The sequence below is a fragment of the Megalopta genalis genome, chromosome 2 (genome assembly GCF_051020955.1).
Source record: "Megalopta genalis isolate 19385.01 chromosome 2, iyMegGena1_principal, whole genome shotgun sequence".
Classification (NCBI taxonomy): Eukaryota; Metazoa; Arthropoda; class Insecta; order Hymenoptera; family Halictidae; genus Megalopta; species Megalopta genalis.
The window spans coordinates 11,068,783-11,086,929 of record NC_135014.1 but is presented as its reverse complement, the minus strand read 5'-3'; the positions used below and the strand labels follow the sequence as shown (position 1 = coordinate 11,086,929).

General features: G+C 47.0%; 1 protein-coding gene across 47 annotated transcripts in view; it reads right to left on the bottom strand.

Annotated features, from left to right (window-relative positions):
• The window catches only part of shot (dystonin-like protein short stop), a 107,147-nt gene that overhangs the window by 2,163 nt on the left and 86,837 nt on the right, over positions 1-18,147 (bottom strand). For 23 of the 47 annotated variants that reach the window (XM_076518385.1, XM_076518389.1, XM_076518392.1 and 20 more), the window contains 16 exons: positions 18,100-18,111; positions 15,274-17,401; positions 14,945-15,192; positions 14,007-14,081; positions 13,480-13,651; positions 13,296-13,413; positions 12,993-13,222; positions 12,595-12,712; positions 11,106-11,168; positions 8,849-9,000; positions 3,099-3,261; positions 2,806-2,955; positions 2,124-2,310; positions 1,490-1,552; positions 741-860; positions 286-345 (listed from right to left, as the gene is read on the bottom strand). In XM_076518385.1, coding sequence (XP_076374500.1) covers positions 286-345; positions 741-860; positions 1,490-1,552; positions 2,124-2,310; positions 2,806-2,955; positions 3,099-3,261; positions 8,849-9,000; positions 11,106-11,168; positions 12,595-12,712; positions 12,993-13,222; positions 13,296-13,413; positions 13,480-13,651; positions 14,007-14,081; positions 14,945-15,192; positions 15,274-17,401; positions 18,100-18,111 — 4,059 coding nt within the window. The other 24 variants (XM_076518371.1, XM_076518408.1, XM_076518412.1 and 21 more) reach the window with 20 other exon arrangements.

Here is an 18,147-nt window from a genome sequence, read left to right as displayed (position 1 = left end):
CTCAAATAGCCATTTGTAGCCAATCTAAACTTGCAGCACCCACTACGAAATATCTCGTAGCTGGCAGTCAATGTGTTAATAACGAGAAACGTGTGTTAGGGTTGGATACGATGTCCCCCGTTAGGTTCGAACGATGATAAACGATGGTACACGCAGCCTGGTCGAAAGAGCGCGCGTTACACAAGGTTCGCTTGAACCAGCCACGCGGAACAAGCAAAAGACAACCCCCGTTACAATTAACAAACAAAACAACCACATCAGAGAGACCGAGAAACGATGGATTACCTATCTGGCTTGACGGCCGATGAGGTGTTAGTCGCTGAGTTCGAACACATCGAGCTGCTCCTGGTGTTAGAAAACAGACACGACAAAGGATTATTGAAGAGTCCCAAGCGGTGCCCAAGTTAGTGGTCGTGTAGAGACAGAGATGACAAAAGTAACAGTGAGAGGCGGCGCTTCGACGAACGTTGGACATCCGTTTAATTGTACAATTTTCTTCACTCTTTATGTATAATACACCGACAGTGGAAATTGGAAGAGGTTCGTCGAAGCGTCTCGTGTCAAACAAGCGAACAAAAATGGCAAACCGGTTGGAGAACGTTGTGTACCAGGAACGGTTTCATGGGAATTAGAATGGTTGGAACGTGCGAGATTATAGGGCACACTGTGCGTAAAGAGAGAAAGATAGAAGAAGAGAAAGCTAGCCTGTGTTAAGAGCAGAGGAAACAGTTCGGCCATACCCGGTGGAATCGGTAGAAACCGTCGAGTCGTTGCTTCGCATGGAATGGGTGGATATATTGCTGGTCGTCGATTGCGGGGATTTTATATCCGTGCCCACGTACACGGGGATCCTCGAGTGGCTAAACCATCACCAATCATCAATACAATTGTCGTTAGATCGACGGGGAACCGCGGAACGAAAAAGCTCGAACATAAACCAGAGGAACCAAAGCCAGAACCAAAAAGCCATAAACCCAACGTTAACGGATGGAAATGAGAATGAGACAAAGAAAAACAACAAAAAAAAGAACCTCCACCATTCTTTCGCGAGCGTTCTATACGAGCTGAACAAATGGTCCCGGTGCCGTGATTGCCATAAATAATTGTACGCTCGCTCGCCATACCTGGGGACATGTCAGAATTATTTTCTCAGATTTAAAAATTAATTTTCCGATAATTCCAATTTTCATTTGATTGAACGAAATACTTTAGTTGTTGTCAAATTTATCTGATCCTTTTTCTGACAATAAAACTTCTTAAGCAGGAGCGTGTCTAGCATGGTAAATCGATATGCCAGGCAGCGTAGAATTTTCTGTGGTACTCGCGACAAAGAATTTCCTTGCACCAAAGATTTTGAAACTTGCTCAAAGACACCGTGTGGTTAGGAACCCCCGTCAGCCATTGATCGTACCGAGAGGCCGCGTCGAAAAGCGCAAGCGAGTATATTAAACCCGATCCTCGACTCCGATAATCGTTAATTTAGGTTTACCTGATCGGTGTGCCGACACCAGTCAGGGTTGGAATGCTCGAAGCTCTATGGATCGTGCCGAACCTAAAAACATGTTATTAACCAGACTTATGTTAATCGTCGTTAAACCGACACGCTTGAACCTAGTTGCGTTAATATGCGTGGAGAAACCGGGCTTCTAAGACAATCTATATAGCAATCTATTCGCGTCTCTAAGAAGAGCTGTCTCCGCACACCTGGTTCCGGTCATTTTTTTCATCCTCGATCGAAATAGAAACGAAAAGGTAATAGAAACTCAAAAAAAAGATACATAAAACAAAAGGTGAGAGGTAGAAAATGCCGGGGGGGCTGAAAATACATAAATCATCGTGCACGGTCGTCCGGATATTATATGCGAATACGTCTCACGATGCACCTAAACGTTGAGATCAGGATACTATCGGCTGGCGAACCCCGCGCCGCCTATCAACGTATCGTCAGGGTTTGCCATCGAATAGCATCGTTGTCTCTGCGGCATACCGTTCTCGTTAATCTCTACCACGTAGTAGGATGCGAGAAAATCATCAATATCTATTTTCAAGATGCGAGTTAGTCCTTAAGTATCCTTCCGTCCGATAGTTCTCTTGTTTCTTACGGCTGTCTATGGACTACGAACCTCGCTGACACGCCACTGGCTGGACTAACTAGCCCCGTGGGCGTCCTTGGTCGTGAGCTCGACCCATTCACAGGCGTTCCAAGCCTTTTCCCCGACATACTGTTATGTCTGCTCGATGTTGGCGTGTTTCCCGTTGTACTGCTGACCGTGGTTCTGCGCGGTATGCGACTCAGGTTCGTCGAATCGTCTGCAAATAATCGATAAACACTGTCAGAACATGTTCCACAATTGTTATCTCGGTTTTATCGACAATTTGGACTCTAGGACTGTTCCCAGGACTTCAACCCTTTGCGGACCATGTCTTTTTTAACCCATTGACTGCCACGCAAATTTTCAAATTATTTGAAAGAAAACATGAAGTATTTTTTTATTGATAATCAATATGGTTCTCTACACTATATACATTTTTCATTCATCCTTTCTAATAGTTCCTAACTCAAATAGCCATTTGTAGCCAATCTAAACTTGCAGCACGCACTACGAGATATCTCGTAGTTGGCAGTCAATGGGTTAAAGCGCCAAGGATATTTTCCTCTAAGACTTAGATTATGTATCAAAGAATAAAAAAATGCTAGCTCTGAACAACTTGCGTCCTGATCTCTTGTTATCTACACGATGAAGTTACACGCTTCTACTGTCGTCACGTTAGTCCTCAAAGGGGGTTGAAACGTCGTTTCGCTACCTGTGCTGTCGAGAGACTGAGTGGAACCGTAGCGACTAGGTGGTTTGCTACCCTGCCTCGAAGCTGGTCGGCTTCCTGGTCTGCTGGTTGGTCTGGACGCTGGTCTGGATGCTGGTCTCGAGGCTGGTCTGCTCGAAGGGCGACTGCCGCCTGCGAAACAACACCGATTGAATTAGTTTCTCTTTTCAGTAAGATACTAACTGGTTTTTATTTTTCTGGTAGGAACTCTTTTCAGCAGGATTTTAACGATCAATGATTAATTGAGACGGCAAACGAGAAGGAAAACTACTCACCCGGTGTAATGGGACTCCTGTAAGGCGTGCTGGTCTTTCTGGCGGACCCAATCCGGAAGGAGCTCTCGTTGTCGCTGAGGCTGTCCGGCGTCCCGGCGCTCAAAGACGATCTGGACGTCCTTGACTGTCCCATAGGGACGCTTCGTGCGCTTCGTTCTCTCACCTACGCGACAGAAACGTTAGTTGAGGCCGCGGACACGGTTTCGAGTCGTAGAACGCGAGGTGTCTGCTCGAGAGTAGAGGCAGAGAAGTCGACAGCCGGACAAACAGCAGAGTCGTTGTTTCGGCTGTTGGGCGAGGGCCGCGTCGACCTCGCGAGGCGGAAATCGTTTGAAAATCGTCTGAAAATCGTTCAGAGAAATCGGAGAATCGTCTCAACCGTGATCCGGACATATTTGTAGAAAGTATCCGCCTCGCGATTTCGCCGACAGCCGCGCCGAAGTGTCGCAGAGTCGCTGTTCGTTTGCTACCTGCGATCGACGGGATCTATCGATCTATCGGTCGATCGGCCGGCGCGCAACGCGAACAGAAACCGGGAAACCGGTTGGTGTGGTCGAAGAGAGCGTGTTTTACCGTCTAGAGAAAGTCCAGTGTAAATCAAATAAAGAAATGAAAAGAAACAAAGAAGATCCATGCAAACTTACCAGAGGAAGTTGGGAGAGATAGAGTAGCTTATGGTGGTTCGAGGTATCTCCGATCAACGCCACTATGCACGCACCAATACAGCAATACAGGAGATTTCGTTATGCACAAGAGAATCGATAGTAACACCATTGTTCCGCGGACCGTGCGTTGTGTTTTCTTGTCTATCGCGGAGAACCGGAACACGCAAACTGTCGCGAAGGAACGACCGACATCCTCGTCTCGACTCGTTCAGCTCCTCGAGATCCCCGACTTCGGAGGACGACGATCGTTCCTTTCGCCGCAGAGAATAATCCCGGGTTCGTTCTACGGGGATATTATGGGGGATCGTTGTTCAGAGGCATCCAACCAATGGCAACACAAAGAATAACCCGGCGGAATTTAATCGCGGAAATCAGAGAGAAATCGCCGCGAGATCGAATCCGCCCAGGGTTTCGTGAACTCATGCGTGGTGTGTGTGTGTGTGTGTTCTTTTTTTGTGGAGATGCATCCGCGACCAAGTTCTCATCTTCGCGGCGACGCGCTCGCGACAACGCCGCGACGTGGCGAAACGACGGGGTTGCATCGAAAGAAAAACAATTTATAGAAATAAGATGAAACGACGATTATGTTTTCACGTTGAAACACAATAGTTGCGGGATAGGTGAAAATATAGTGAAAACGTGGAATATGAACATTTCTTCAGCCGAAAAGCTGATATTGATTCATTACCCGAATTCAAAAATATCAAGAAAAGAAAATTCAATTGAGATTATTATAGTTTCAAGTTTACAATGATTTAAAACAAAATCGCGGGAATTCTTAATACTTTCGTGGAGAACGTGACGTGTTCTCGCCATTTTAATGGCTGTATTTTATTTAGAAGTTGCAGTTTTTAAGAGAATAAATATTTGAAGAAGTGTTCCAAAAATGGAACATCGGCGGATAACGGGGTAAATTTGTGAAACGTTGAATAATCTAGTCGCAAAAATTTATCTATCGTCTCAGGATTTTAGAAAAAAAAAAGAAAAAACGACTCGATTCTTAAAATAAAGATCATTGCTTTATCTCGTTTCAAAAAATTCTTCGATCTTGACGCGACTCCGTCGCTTTTCACCAGAAAGAAGAAATCATGTTCTCGCCGACCGATTTCAGCGCGTTCACGGCGATGGAAAAAATAGTTCGGACTCGCGGAATTGCATCGAATCGTCGGAATGATCGTGAATTTCTGCGATTACGATTGCAGGCGGTTGATCTGCGAGTGCATCCAGTGCATTACACAGACGGGGGTGGTTGGCTCTCGAAGGGATGCGGTGCGGTGCTCCGCGGCCGCGTCGACGGCCGTGGACGTATTGTCGCGTCAACGCGAGGATGATACACCTCGACGATGCTAAAAACGGAGTATGTAGTTTCTCGGTCGATCGTGCAGGGGGTGGTTGATCTAATCTACCGGTTCTACCGCATGCACGATCCTCGATCCAAGCTACGGAAAACGTCGAGATTCCCCGTTTCCCGAGAATGATCGCAACGATCTCAATGAGACAACGAGGGAGGGGAGTGGCCGTCGAACGAAAGATCGGATATGATCGCGATAGATCGTCGAGATCGACGAGGCCGCACGCGTTCCATCGGTCGTCGCACGATGACGCGCGGAACGTAAAGCTCACTCGAAAACAAAAGGAAGAAAACACTGGAGAAGAGAAAAATGAAAAATAATAGTAACAACATTGACAATGATGATTCATAATAATAATAATAACAACAACAACAACAATAATAATAATAATAATAATAACAACAACGACAGACCAAACTCAAAAAAGAAACAGAGCGAACCAGTTTTTTTTTTGCGAAACAGAGAGAAAACCAAAAAAGAAAAAAAACACAGAAAAAAAGGGAAAAAAAACGGTGAGAAACGCAGCAGAGATGTAAACAGAAAATAGATAAATATATGTAATGTACGGGGGTATGTATAATAACGATAGAAAATCATGATTAATAATACTGGGGTACGCCGTGTGTCACACCAACGACAGCAGAATTCAGAGAATAGAGTTTTCTTATTTACCCAATGATAAGAGGGGGCGTGCATGTGGAGGGGATACGAGCACGGGAGGTCCTCCTTTTGCCTCAAACTCTCAAATATCGGCGTCAGCTGGCTCATAAACTCCTCCGCTACACCACAAACGAAAAGTTTAAGGAAAATGCAGCAACGATTCCGCGTGGCGAACACCGTTCCTGCACACGGTCGGTCGGTCGTACGACGGTCCAGCGGGGGGCAGAGAGCCTTCCGAGCAATCCTGATAATCGCGGTCCTTCGATCCGCGTCGAAGATCTACCGCGAGGGATCCTGCTCGGAAGCTCCTCGCCCCGCTGCGCAGAGAACTCGAGATCCTCGGGATCTCGACGACGTCCACGGGCGGCCGTGAAACTCCACCGGAAAATCGACGGAAAGAGGAGACCAGAGCCGGGCAAAGCGGGGCTCCCCCCGATCGAACACAACCGCGAACACTACGCGAACTTTTATTCTAGCGGACGAAAGATGGCCGAAAGTTCTCGGTCTGTCTAAACGATGGATCAGCCGCCATTTTGCTATGCACTTGAATTTTGATATTTATTCGAGTATATGATTTCGACGAAGATACGAGAATCCTGAAAGTGCAGTAATTTTTCCCTAATTCGCGTTCAGATTGCACACAAAAAAGGGTATCATCGAAGGGGATCGTTTTTTATAATTACCGATTCTATAAAAACTATACAATACAACTGTATTTTATATGTAGTTATATATATAGTATGTAATAATAATAATTTATATATAACTAAATTTTATAACATAGTTACATATAAATTATTGTTATGTAACTATATTTTATAACATAGTTATATATAATATATACTAACAATTTATATAATAATTTATAATATATAATAATAATTTATATATTATTATAGGGAGAAATTACTGCGACTAACGCGTGTGCTTTACAACTAGACTGCGGATTTTACGTACTAATGACAAAATCGATTAATTACAATTTAAAATAGTGTAACAATTAAAAGCATTTCGAAACGTCCACGTATTATTTTGAATCTATTAAGATTGTTAAAAAAAGAAGAATAAAGTTGCTACTTGATTATTATTATTTTTTGCAATATCCGAATAAATTGAATAAAAAAAGTGTCGAATAAAAATTTAACAAGCAGCAGAAGTCAACACGTAGATCGTCGCGTTGATCACATGCGAGCGAGACTAATTTTTAACACGATTTTGAAATTCATTTTAATCGCAATAGATCGAACAAACTGAACGTTATTAATTTTCTAGTTTCGATTTCATTAAACGAACGACTCTTAACACAATGGGAATGTTTCAAGTTGATCACACTTTTATACAATTAAATGTAGCAACGATTCTGGATTTCTCGCGTTTTCATTGCTCCGCGTTTCGTCTACCCAGTTTTGCCGTAAACGCAGAAAATCCGTCAACGACGACAACGACGGCGACGACGATTTTTCCCCGCGTTCGTCCGTAAAACAGCGAACACACTCGCGCGGTTTCCGGTGGTCGAATCGCGAGGTTTGCGCGCCACTTTGCCCAACCCTGAAGAGACAGTCTCGTGAAATCGCATCTCCTGAGGTGACTATTGACCCCCGGAATGCCGCCGGGGGTCGACTCTCACGGCCCGAAATTTAATCATCCCGATCCGAAGACGCACAACTGCGTGGCTGTGGGGTGTGCGCGGGGGCTGAAAACTGAAGAGGGAGAGAGAGCCGGTGGTGTCGGGGGAGTTGTGTGACGGAGGGTGGTGGAGGGTGGATAACGGAGAACCGAGTCGGGGAGCACGAAAGGGGTGACTTTGAGAAGCGACTACCTAGAGGTGCGGAGGGTAGGCTCTAGGTGCGACGATTGCTATCGTCTTTCTAAGCTGACATGCTCGCATGCGAAGAAGACAAATTGGTGAACCGAGGCCGACGTCTTTGTACTTACCCCTATTTGGGCGCGACAGATCTTCGACTAGGCAAGACCATTTGATAGAGAGAGAAAGAGGGAGGGAGAGAGAGAGAGAGAGAGAGAGAGAGAGAGAGAGAGAGCGAGAGAGAAAGAGAGACAGAGAGAAAGAGGATCGAGAGAGTCGCGAGCTTTTGGAGATCGAGATCGAACCGTTCGACGCGACTTTGCTCTCTTCTTCGAGGTGGCGTGGACTTAGCTATTGTACAAGGTGTCTCAGACTCTCCGTGGTGGAAGCTGAATTCAAATCGGTCTTGCCAAAAAAATCTGACGATTTTTACGAACAGTTTTATTCCTGTTTTTATTGTAAATCGTTACGCAGAGAGACACCCTGTACACGCGCGACCAATTGGCGGCTGCTTTCCCACTAAATCACGTTCGTTTGGTCTCTACGAAGCTGTGCAACCTTCCATGTAACTATTCCAACAGTAAGTCTACCGAGTCTTGACAGTAACTGACTCTATTTTTATTGGAATTAAGAAAGAAAATTGAATTTGTGAATTTAAAGAATTAATTAATTTAATTTAATATGATTCATTTAATTAATTAGGTGAATGTAATGAAAGAATGAATTAAGAAGTCCGTACACGTTTCTATTACAATTTATGCTTGCATTAAGAAAAACTTATTCGATTATTTTTTATGAAAGAGTCTTCAAAATCGCACTTTCAAATTTGTTTGAAAGCGAACACGATTTTTATCGACTCGGTAGGATCACTGCTGATCTATCCAAATAGTCTAGATCGTAACACATATAGGGAAAGTAACTGCCACCCAAGATTTTATTTTGATGCTATCTCGACACTAGGTATCATCCATCGCGGATCGTTTAAAGAGATCAACGAACGATCCAGCGATCCAGTCTGCATGGATCTAGAGACTCACTTGACCAGACAGTAGCCGATCGTGATCATCGAAGAGGATCGAGAAAGACAGAGAGAAATAGAAAGAGCGAGAGAGAGAGAGAGAGAGAGAGAGAAAGAGAGTGAGAGTGAGAGAGAGATAACGAGAGACAGTCCCCTGGATAAATCGTGATCGGCAATGGACGACGATCCAAGAGATCGAGATTCCCGATCATGATCCATCCGAGGGACGTGCGAGTGATTGGTGGCGTTACCTTGGTGATCGGTCCGGCGTTCGCGGATGAGATTTGCGTACGCTGCAGGGTCGAGGTCGGGCTCGGCTTCGACTTGAACGCAGTCATTGTCTGGCTGACCCCGTCCGCCAGAATGAATTGCTCTCGCAGCTCGATATTCGTTCTTCCCTTGGCTACAGTGGTGTGTTGCGTGCACGCAAGTTAGAAGGAAGCCGTTACAGGACATGTATGCGCGGGATTTAATTGTTTTGTTTTTATATTAGAAGAGGGCCGGACGAAGAGAACAATGTATTTTATACACAGAGAAAGAGAAAGAGCGAGAGAGAGAGAGAGAGAGAGAGAGAGAGAAGAGATAAAGAGACAGAGAAGAGACAGAGGTTGAAAGAAGATAGAGGAAGGACAAAAGAGGCAGATATACAGAGAGAGAGAGAGAGAGAGAGAGAGAGAGAGAGAGAGAGAGAGAGCGACAGGGAAAAATACACCGAAGAGCAGATAATTAACGGGCAGCCGAGATTGTTCGATTTTTATATTTTTTTTAATAGCAGAGAAAGTTAGTTGGCGCAAATACAAATCAGAGCGATCGAGGGGTGGTTAAATCAAGCGGGGTACAGGAAGTAATTATTCGAGACAGAGAGAGAGAGAGAGAGAGAGAAAGAGAGATTTACAGCGATCATGCGCGTCGAAGATTATTCGATTTTTAGCGCGGAAAATAGAAAAGAGAAGAGACAGCAGAAGACATAGAGACAGTACAATAAGATTAGGGGTTGGTATAAGGCGCAGTAAAAATAGCGGCGACAGTACAGCGAGTAGTAATTGTTAGAGCGTTGCCAGCGGCGTACACGGTATGTTTGTGTGCGAGTGTACGGTGGTAGACAAAAAAGAGAAAAAAAATACAGTGTATTATAGAACGATCGTATCGACGGAGGTTCGGCTGTGGGTGGGGGGCGTGCCGATCGACGGGTGTGTCAAAAGAGTAAATCGTATTTGGTCTAGAATATTATGGGAAACGTGTGACGAAGAGAAACCGCTTTGATTTGCATTGGTAGGCTTGTCGATGATAAATGAGAACGATGAGAGATTATGATATCTGTCGGTTAATTCCCGTTAATTATTACGTGGACAAGTTGCACGTCGAGAGACCGGGTGGGGGGTGGCATGCTACTGCAACGCCGACGTTCCAAGCTCGTCGATTGCTTTTAATTAGCTTCTAATTACTCGCTCGATTATCGAGACACCGAACTATTAAAATGTCGATGGCTCGAAATGACGAGCACTCGAGACACCGAGATCTAAAAGCACCGAATCACAGACATCTCGAATCGTCGACAAAATTACCCAACTCCCGAATTACTTAACCTCTTCGAGTTATTTACCTCCCAAATTAACGAACTCCCAAATACACTGAAATCCCAAGCTGTTAACCCTTTGCACTCGAGTGGTGACTTTGAGGCACCATTAAAATTTGTTATATCACGTTCTCTTTTATATCAACAAAATTTAGATTTAAATAATTGTTAAGGGTCAATAACTGTTGCGCGAGTCACAAGAGCCAATTTCATATGCATAAAATGCACTTTGTCGTATAAAATAAAGGATTAAATTCACAAAGTATTGAACTGCCAAATAGCTAAACTCCCATCTCACCGATCGCTCGAAACCCCGAAGTACAGCATCCAAAAAAACTGTCAACTTGTAACGGCAGCGTTGTCAGGGTTCGTTGAGAAAATTGCGAAGTTTCTATCCAGAACCGGGAATATCGTAAACGAACCGACGAACGCGATGAACCGGACAGTGGATCGCGGAAGGAAAATACGACGAGAGATTAATGACCGACGCGACCGCGATTTTTGAACGTCGTCGAAGGGTTCGCGGCGAAGTTAGGACAACCAAAAATCATGCTTCCACAGGCGCGCGCGCGTCCGTACATACACGCACACACGCACTCGCAACACACAGGCTCGCACGCAAAAGATCTGCAGACACTCGAGACGAATTGTATTACCGCACAAAAATTACACGACACGACACGACACGATACGAACTCATTGCGAGGAAGCAAACGTATCAAACACGGAACATGCAGGATATACGAAAACGACGATTTCGTGGCCAGCGCGGTACTGTGAGTCGTTCGTCTCCCATCTCTCGCTGCCGGGAAGGGCAATCGTCAATGCGTAAATCGAAATTGATAGAGGCAGAGGGGGGGGAGAGGTCGATCTTGTTTTGAAAACGCGCGGGCCACGAAGGACAATTATTCCCATTATAAAAAGATTCTCACCGAGCGGACACCAACCCTCGTGTTGTTCCGGTTTGTTAGGGTCCGGTATCGGCATTAGAAAAACTTGACGGGTTAATCACGATATGAGGAGTTTAGCGATGGTCCGTTCAATTGTTCTTTCTTTCGTAATGTTTTTCTTTTTTTTTGCATTTCGTATGTATTATCTCGTTAAGTTCGAACGAAGGCATGCAATAATGTCAATACGTATAATAAAACTCGAATGCGTATCCAATAGGTAAATGTATACACGTGAAAAACAGATATATATATATGTATATCGGACAGTATCAAAAAGGTCTAATTAAACGTCGGCAGAATGGTGCGAATAAGTGACAAACGAGATGTATCGATTCTGGGACGTGGAAACAATGTGTCCTGGTGGGAGGATATCGTGGGGGAGCGGCAGAGGATCAACCAATGAATTTATTAGTAGGCTAATCACAAGCGATTACGAGTCTCCTAATGTACCAAAATACCTCTAAATGGCTCAAGGGCGAGGGGACCGTCGCAATTCACGAGCCGGCGGTTGACAAAAAAAAGAAGGATCGTAATTAAACGTATCTGGACGCTCGACAATAAGTCGCAGATAAACGACCCCCCAACAATTTGCAGAAATTCTTCGATCGGCGCGTAATATTGTCGAGCGTCCGACCTTGACCGAGGGGTTCGAGGAAAACCGAGGCTCGTGAAACGCGACGATCCGCTCGCGATTAGTACGTAACAAAGCCCAAAAAACGGAACCTAGCAGTTACAGGTGAGATATCGACGCCTCGGCGATGGTCCGCCTACGCGCGCGCGTGTTAGCAACGGTCCGGGCTCGGTTAATGACGATTAATTATTATTATTAGTCACGCTCACAAATCGTACCTCAGGAGCTGAGATCGTACACGCACGTGTGAATGCATCGTGGGGAGAGATGAGAGAATGAATGCTCGCGCGTATTCGTCATGGATGATTCGAACGGGTTGAAAATCACGGGGATGAACGAGAGTGTTACCGAGGCAGCGGGGGTGAACGCGAAGTCGGCGGGTGTGAAGGGTTACGAAACGGAAACGGAAATGGAGAACACTCTTGATTCGAAGCGACGGAACACGCGACACGAGAAACAAACGAACGAACGAACAAACGAACAAACAAACAAACAAACAAATAAACAAAAGGCAAAACGGGTCAAACAAATCCCACACGCGTCGCTAATCGGCGAAACAAACATAGTAAACGCGTTTAGCTGCCTCTTTGGAATTGGGGAGATGGGGACGGAAGGGTGAGATCGCCGAAGATAGATCGAACGGTCGATCTGAGTCGCGTTCTGGGACTCTGGGGGACTGCTGAGGGCCGCGGGTGTCTGGGACCGGTCCCGAGGACTAGTTTTCACGCTCGGATTCTACTCGAACACTGAGTTTCATCGCGGTTCATAGTCAGCGATTCGAGTATTCGACGGTCACGAAATAGAGAAGAGACAAAAAGTCCAAACGGATTGGATACTCACCGCGGCAAGGATCATTCTTTAACAAAAATTCGTCCAGAGCTACCCAGCCTCCACCCACTCGTACCATCACGGTGGATCGCAGAATGCGGACCAGACGCAGCTTCTGACTATCACCGAACTACAAACAGAATATTATCAGAATGATGCTCGTCACTGTTTTGTACTACACAACTACTTCGCAACAGCTTTACCCGCCGTGGGTCTGCTCGTAGACTTCTACATAATAATTAGACTGCGGATCTCAGTGTAAAATAAAAAATTATGTAAAATTGTACCTAATAAAATTCGATATAGATAAAAAATGCTATGTTTCTTCTACTCGTTTTTGTCGCAAATCCGCAATCTAATAGCGTTGTGCAGCCAGGGGATAAAGCTGAACCGAGAGCTGATCTTAGTACCCTGTATTTCCCTTCGCCGACTTGGAACACGCGGAACTTCTGACGACAGGTGCACAGCATCACCAGCCGCTTGACCTCGTCGTGGATCTTGTCGGTGTCGTTGTAGGTCCTGCGCTCCTCCCAGTCTGGTCTCAGGGCTGCAATGAACTCCTTCCAATCTATCAAACCCTCGCCGTGACGGTCGAAGAGGTCCGCCACTGCTCCCATCTCTAATCTCGATGTTTCAAACTCTGCAAGCAGCGATTTCATTGAAACAATCCTTCCCCATTTGCATATAAAATGTTGGTAGGACAGTGTACTGACTGGTGTTCATGATTCCTTGGATGAAGTCCTCGCGAGGAATCAGACCGTCGTTGTTCTTGTCCATCTTCCTGAAGAGATCCGTCAATCTGGACTTCTTGTGGTTCATGAACTTGAGGAACTGCAAGGGATACAATGCTCTTTAACAAGATCCAAAACGGTTGACAGAGGATCTAGGCCCACCTACCCTCTTCCTCCAGTCCTCCCAGCTGAAGTTCGCGACCCGGTCCAACTCTTGGATGTAGTTGTACTTGTCCTGAAGCCGGCGTTGTCTCTCCCACGCTAGCATCCAAACGTGCCTCCACCTGTCCCACAGGAGTTTCACCCTCGGGCTGCGGAACTCGGGTTCAGCGCCTTTGCTGTGGACGATAGAATTCGATTAGCTCCAGGCTTTCTTACAAGAACACCAAGGGTACTTGGTTAAACGAAGCGTGAGAAGCAAAGGAAGCGGATAAACGTAGAAGAGAATCGTTAGATTCTGTCGGGAAACGAATATCTCTAAGGGAAAGATATTGTGTACGGTTAGTGCTAAAGAAACCAAAGAGAACGAACGAAGGAGAGTGTAGAAGAATTATGGTTCTAGAGTAAAAATCAACGCAATCGGTGGAACTGCAAAAAAAAGAGACGTGTTACAAGAATGTGTCAGGGCACGCAAGCAGATAGCATGGACGGGCTCTGAGGGTCGAATGTTGTTAAAGGCTGGTTTTGACGAACCTTCCTTTGGGTGGGAAGCGTGGGCCGATGTGCGGCAACGAATCCGGCGTTCTGTCACGGCCCGGGCTGGCACGGCTAAACAGGAACATGCGTCACATCACTCGACACTTCTACCAGACAACGATCACCGTGTCCCAAATCGGCGATCGATCCTCAGGTTCCTTACGGGACGAGCAAACGGGGAAAGTGTACAGAGAACAGGCCTGAAAGCTACAGATAGCCGAGCCGTGGGCTCTTTCCGACAGATAAATTCCGATAGACAGGCCTGTTCTCCCTACTTGTCACAGGATGGTTCACTCGGCTTTTTGCAGAGACCTTGCATTCGAGTGTAACATTACGAGAAGAAGTAACGGGACTTCGAAGGTCCGCTTCTGCCAACGAACAGAATGAACTATCCTGTTGGGTATACGCCTCGGACGCGCTCCAAAGTGTCCTTTCTCAAAAGTTACTCTCTACCATGCTGCCTACGATGCACAATCGCACGTCGACGATACTCTACTCGAGAATTGAAACCGATCGAACGAAGCGTTCTGAGACAGAACAGGCGAGGAGACAGAGAGAGAGGTCTCGGCCACGCACCTTTCTGTCGCTCCAGGTGTGTCCCCCTATGGGCGTCTTCAAAGTTCTCGAGCTCTCGTTAAAGAGAGATCAACGCAGCAAAGTAAAGATAAAAGGGAACCAAAATACAAAGAAACTCAAACGCAGCATGCACGGCCAAGGGTTCGAAGAACTTCCGAAGCTCAAACGGCAATCATACGGGGAACCAAAAAGAGAACGATCTGCTGAGAAGCAGGTACAAATGCGTTGTGCTGCTCGTTAGCGATTCTGACTACCTCGGAGGAACGATGACACTCTTGAGACGAGCGCGATCCTCGGCTATATCTTTGCTAAAAGAAACGGGACCGGAAGTGACAAGGGGACCAAGAGTGTGAACGTACGTCGGTGCTGGTGACTTAGCCTTCGTTATCTTCTTGGTGTCCTTCACGGACTTGATCTGCCTGGCCTTGCAGACGCGGTCGACCTCATTCTGTCTGCGACTGGTGTTCTCCATGAACTCTCTGTGATCAGCGATCAACATCTCCAAGGTTGCTTTGTCGTCCGGCAGGGGTTCAGCTTCGAGAGCGTTCAGAGTGTTCTCCAGACCCTCCAGCCAGGATAGCAACTCTTCCAGCAGGTTGTCTAGGTCCTACAAGAGTCAACAAGCATCACTCAACATCTGTATCTAAATAATTTGTGTAACAGTGCCTCTAGGAGAACAATTGCCTACCTGAAGACCTTGCATATGATTCTCCAACCTCTGGTTCCTCTGCATAGCCCATGTGGCTACCTCATCCCACCTGGATTGGATGATAGTAATCCAATGCTTGATGACCAGCACACCGTCGGGATGAGCCTTGCCCAGGATGGAATGGGCGAGTTGCAAGGTCTGATCCTTCTCGTACTCCTTGGTGCGCAGCTCCCTGAGGAACTTCTCGTGTTCCATTAGCTGGTTTCTGCTCTCTTGTTCATCTTCTGGAAGCTGTCCAGCGAACCTTAGCTTCATCTCCGCGTCGCTGAGCCACTCGAGAAGCACATGGACCGCCTTGTGTAGTCGTTCAGCCTCCTTCAGAGCCTCTTCTAGGCGGTCGGTCTTCTCCGAGGATAATTTAGAGACCACGTCCCACAAATCGTTCAGTTCGAACAGCTGAGAATCGATTGCGGACGCGTCCTCCACTGTGGCCTTGCCGAGAAGTTCTCGCCCGGTCTTGATGACGGACTCCATCTGCGATGCTCGAGACTCTAGGTCTTTCTCGAAGGTCTTGTGTTGTTCCACCAGGTTCATCACGGTGTCTAGGTCACCGTGAAGAGGTCCGGTATTGGCCAGCTGTTTCTTGGACTTGACCAGCCACTCCAGCAGAGCCTGAATGGCGTCCTTGTACTGTCCAGAGAACAGCAGAGCCTCTTCGAGCTTCCTCTGTCTGTCAACGCATTTGCCGCAGACGGTGGTCCACTTGTTCTTCAGCTCGTTCAACAGCTCCTTAAGCGCAAACTCGTCAGTCTTTGGCGCCTTGTCCTTCAGCGATTTCCCGTTCTTCATGGTCGTGTCATACGTTCCCTGCTTGGCGCTGAGAGCTTTCTGCAGCTCGCGGTGTTTGTTCAGCCGAGCCTTTATCCTCTCAGGATCGTTGCCACCAAGACCACCGTCTGCAGAGACCTCGTCCAAGGTCCTCTCGGTTTCGTCCAGCCAGTTCATCAAGCTGGACCAGGCGTCATGGAACTCCCTAGCCTCCTTGTATCCATGATCCAAAGCCCTGGTCCTCTCAGCGGACTTGGACACAACCCTCTCCCATCTGTGCTGCACGCTGATCAACAAGTTCTTGATCAGGATAACGTCCTGCTTTTGCGAGAAGTACTTCAAATGCGTGCCCTTTTTGTCGAGATTCAACATGGTTTCCCGATGCACGCCGACGTCCTTCTGGAAGGTCTTGTGCTCCTCTATCTGGCTAAGGATGGTCTCCATCACCCTAGAGACAGGTTTCAGGTTCGTCAGTATCTTCTCAGCGTTGGTCAGCCAGTCGACGAACGCCTGGAGGGCGTCGTGGAATTCCGTGGCCTCCTTCAAGGCTATCTCCAGCTTGATCTTCTTATCACTGGCGCGGGCGGTCACGTTGTCCCAGCGTTGCTTCAACGTCTTCAGATTGTGGTTCAGTCCACCAGCGCTGTGCGAGTCTGCGCGCTTCAGGTACTCTTGTCCCTGTTGCAAGACCGTCTCCACCTTGGGCCTGTTCTGCTCCAGCTCGTTGTAAACCTCCATGAAACGCTCTAACTGTTCCGAAGCTGTCTCCGGCAGTCCACCGAGAGGCTTCGAGGCTACGATGGTGTTGTCCACGTCACCTAGCCAGGACAGAAGGTCCTGGATCTCGGCCGTGAACGACTGCGCTTCTCTGAGAGCGTCCTCGAGCTCTCGTTGTCGATCTGCAGCCCGCTGCAGCAGATCTCGCCAGCGTCGGTTCAAGGTACCCAACTTCTCGGCTGTTGTCGATGCCTCGGCTGTTCCCTTGCCGTCCTCTATAAGCTGCCTTCCGGCGTCGTTCAGTGTGTCAACACTGGTCTGGTGAGCCTGGATGTCGTTCACCAGAACCTTCAACTTGGCCAGCTCCACCTCTATCACTTGTGGATCACCTGCCACCGCTTTCAAGTTATCCAGGGTGTCGTCCGTCTTCTCGATCCAGACCAGCAGCTCGTCCAGAGCGTGCTGGAACTGTCCTAAACGCAGCAGAGCATTCTCTAGAAGCCTCTGCCGCTCCACAACGCCTCTCAGCAATCCGTCCCATCTCTTGTTCACAGCTCCTAGAGGCTCCTTGATCGCGGCAGCTTGTTCCGACGATGTCCTCTCTGTCAACTCTGCTGCTTGCCTGTAAAATGAAGATGTACTGTAAGATCGGTGTTCTAGGATTGGAGGAAGCGTACACCTTAAGGAATGCTTGTAAATAAAGGGGAACAGTCTTGTCCTGCCTCGTACGATTAACACGTTTAGTCGGAACGAACACAGAGGGTCGACGACTCTACAGGAGAGGAGTGACACAGAACCCTATAAGACGGCAGAAAATGCTGGCTGGATCTCTTCAATTTGTCTATATTATTCTGGCTCAATCGTAAGGATCGTTGGCCACTATTTTCTGCCTCGAATTCCAATCTGATTATGCCATAGGCTGGGATCCATTCTCGAATCACCATGACTACCTACGATCTGGTATATGTGAGTAGAACAGGCACGCCACGAGCCAGGCAGGCAGGCAGGCAAATAACAACGACAAACTCGACGGCAAGGTTTAGAACTCCAACCAACAGGGAGCGATTAGGGGTTCCGATTATTTGATCAGGTATTAACGATTGTTACGGGCGACGAAGCTTCACCTACGAGACTACTTCGGTGTACAACGCTTCAGGTGCTTGCAGGTGAACTAAGTTCGCAGGTGAGGCATCGACGTGATTAAGACACGGAACACATTGGGGAGAGCTGGGGATGGTAATTACGTACTCCGGTCGATCGTAGAATAAATTTAAGCCATGCTCTAACTACAGCTACAACACAGAGAGAGGGTTGACTTGCCTGGTCAGACTCCTATGCGTTCAGCAACCGGCGCGGAAACAACAAAAG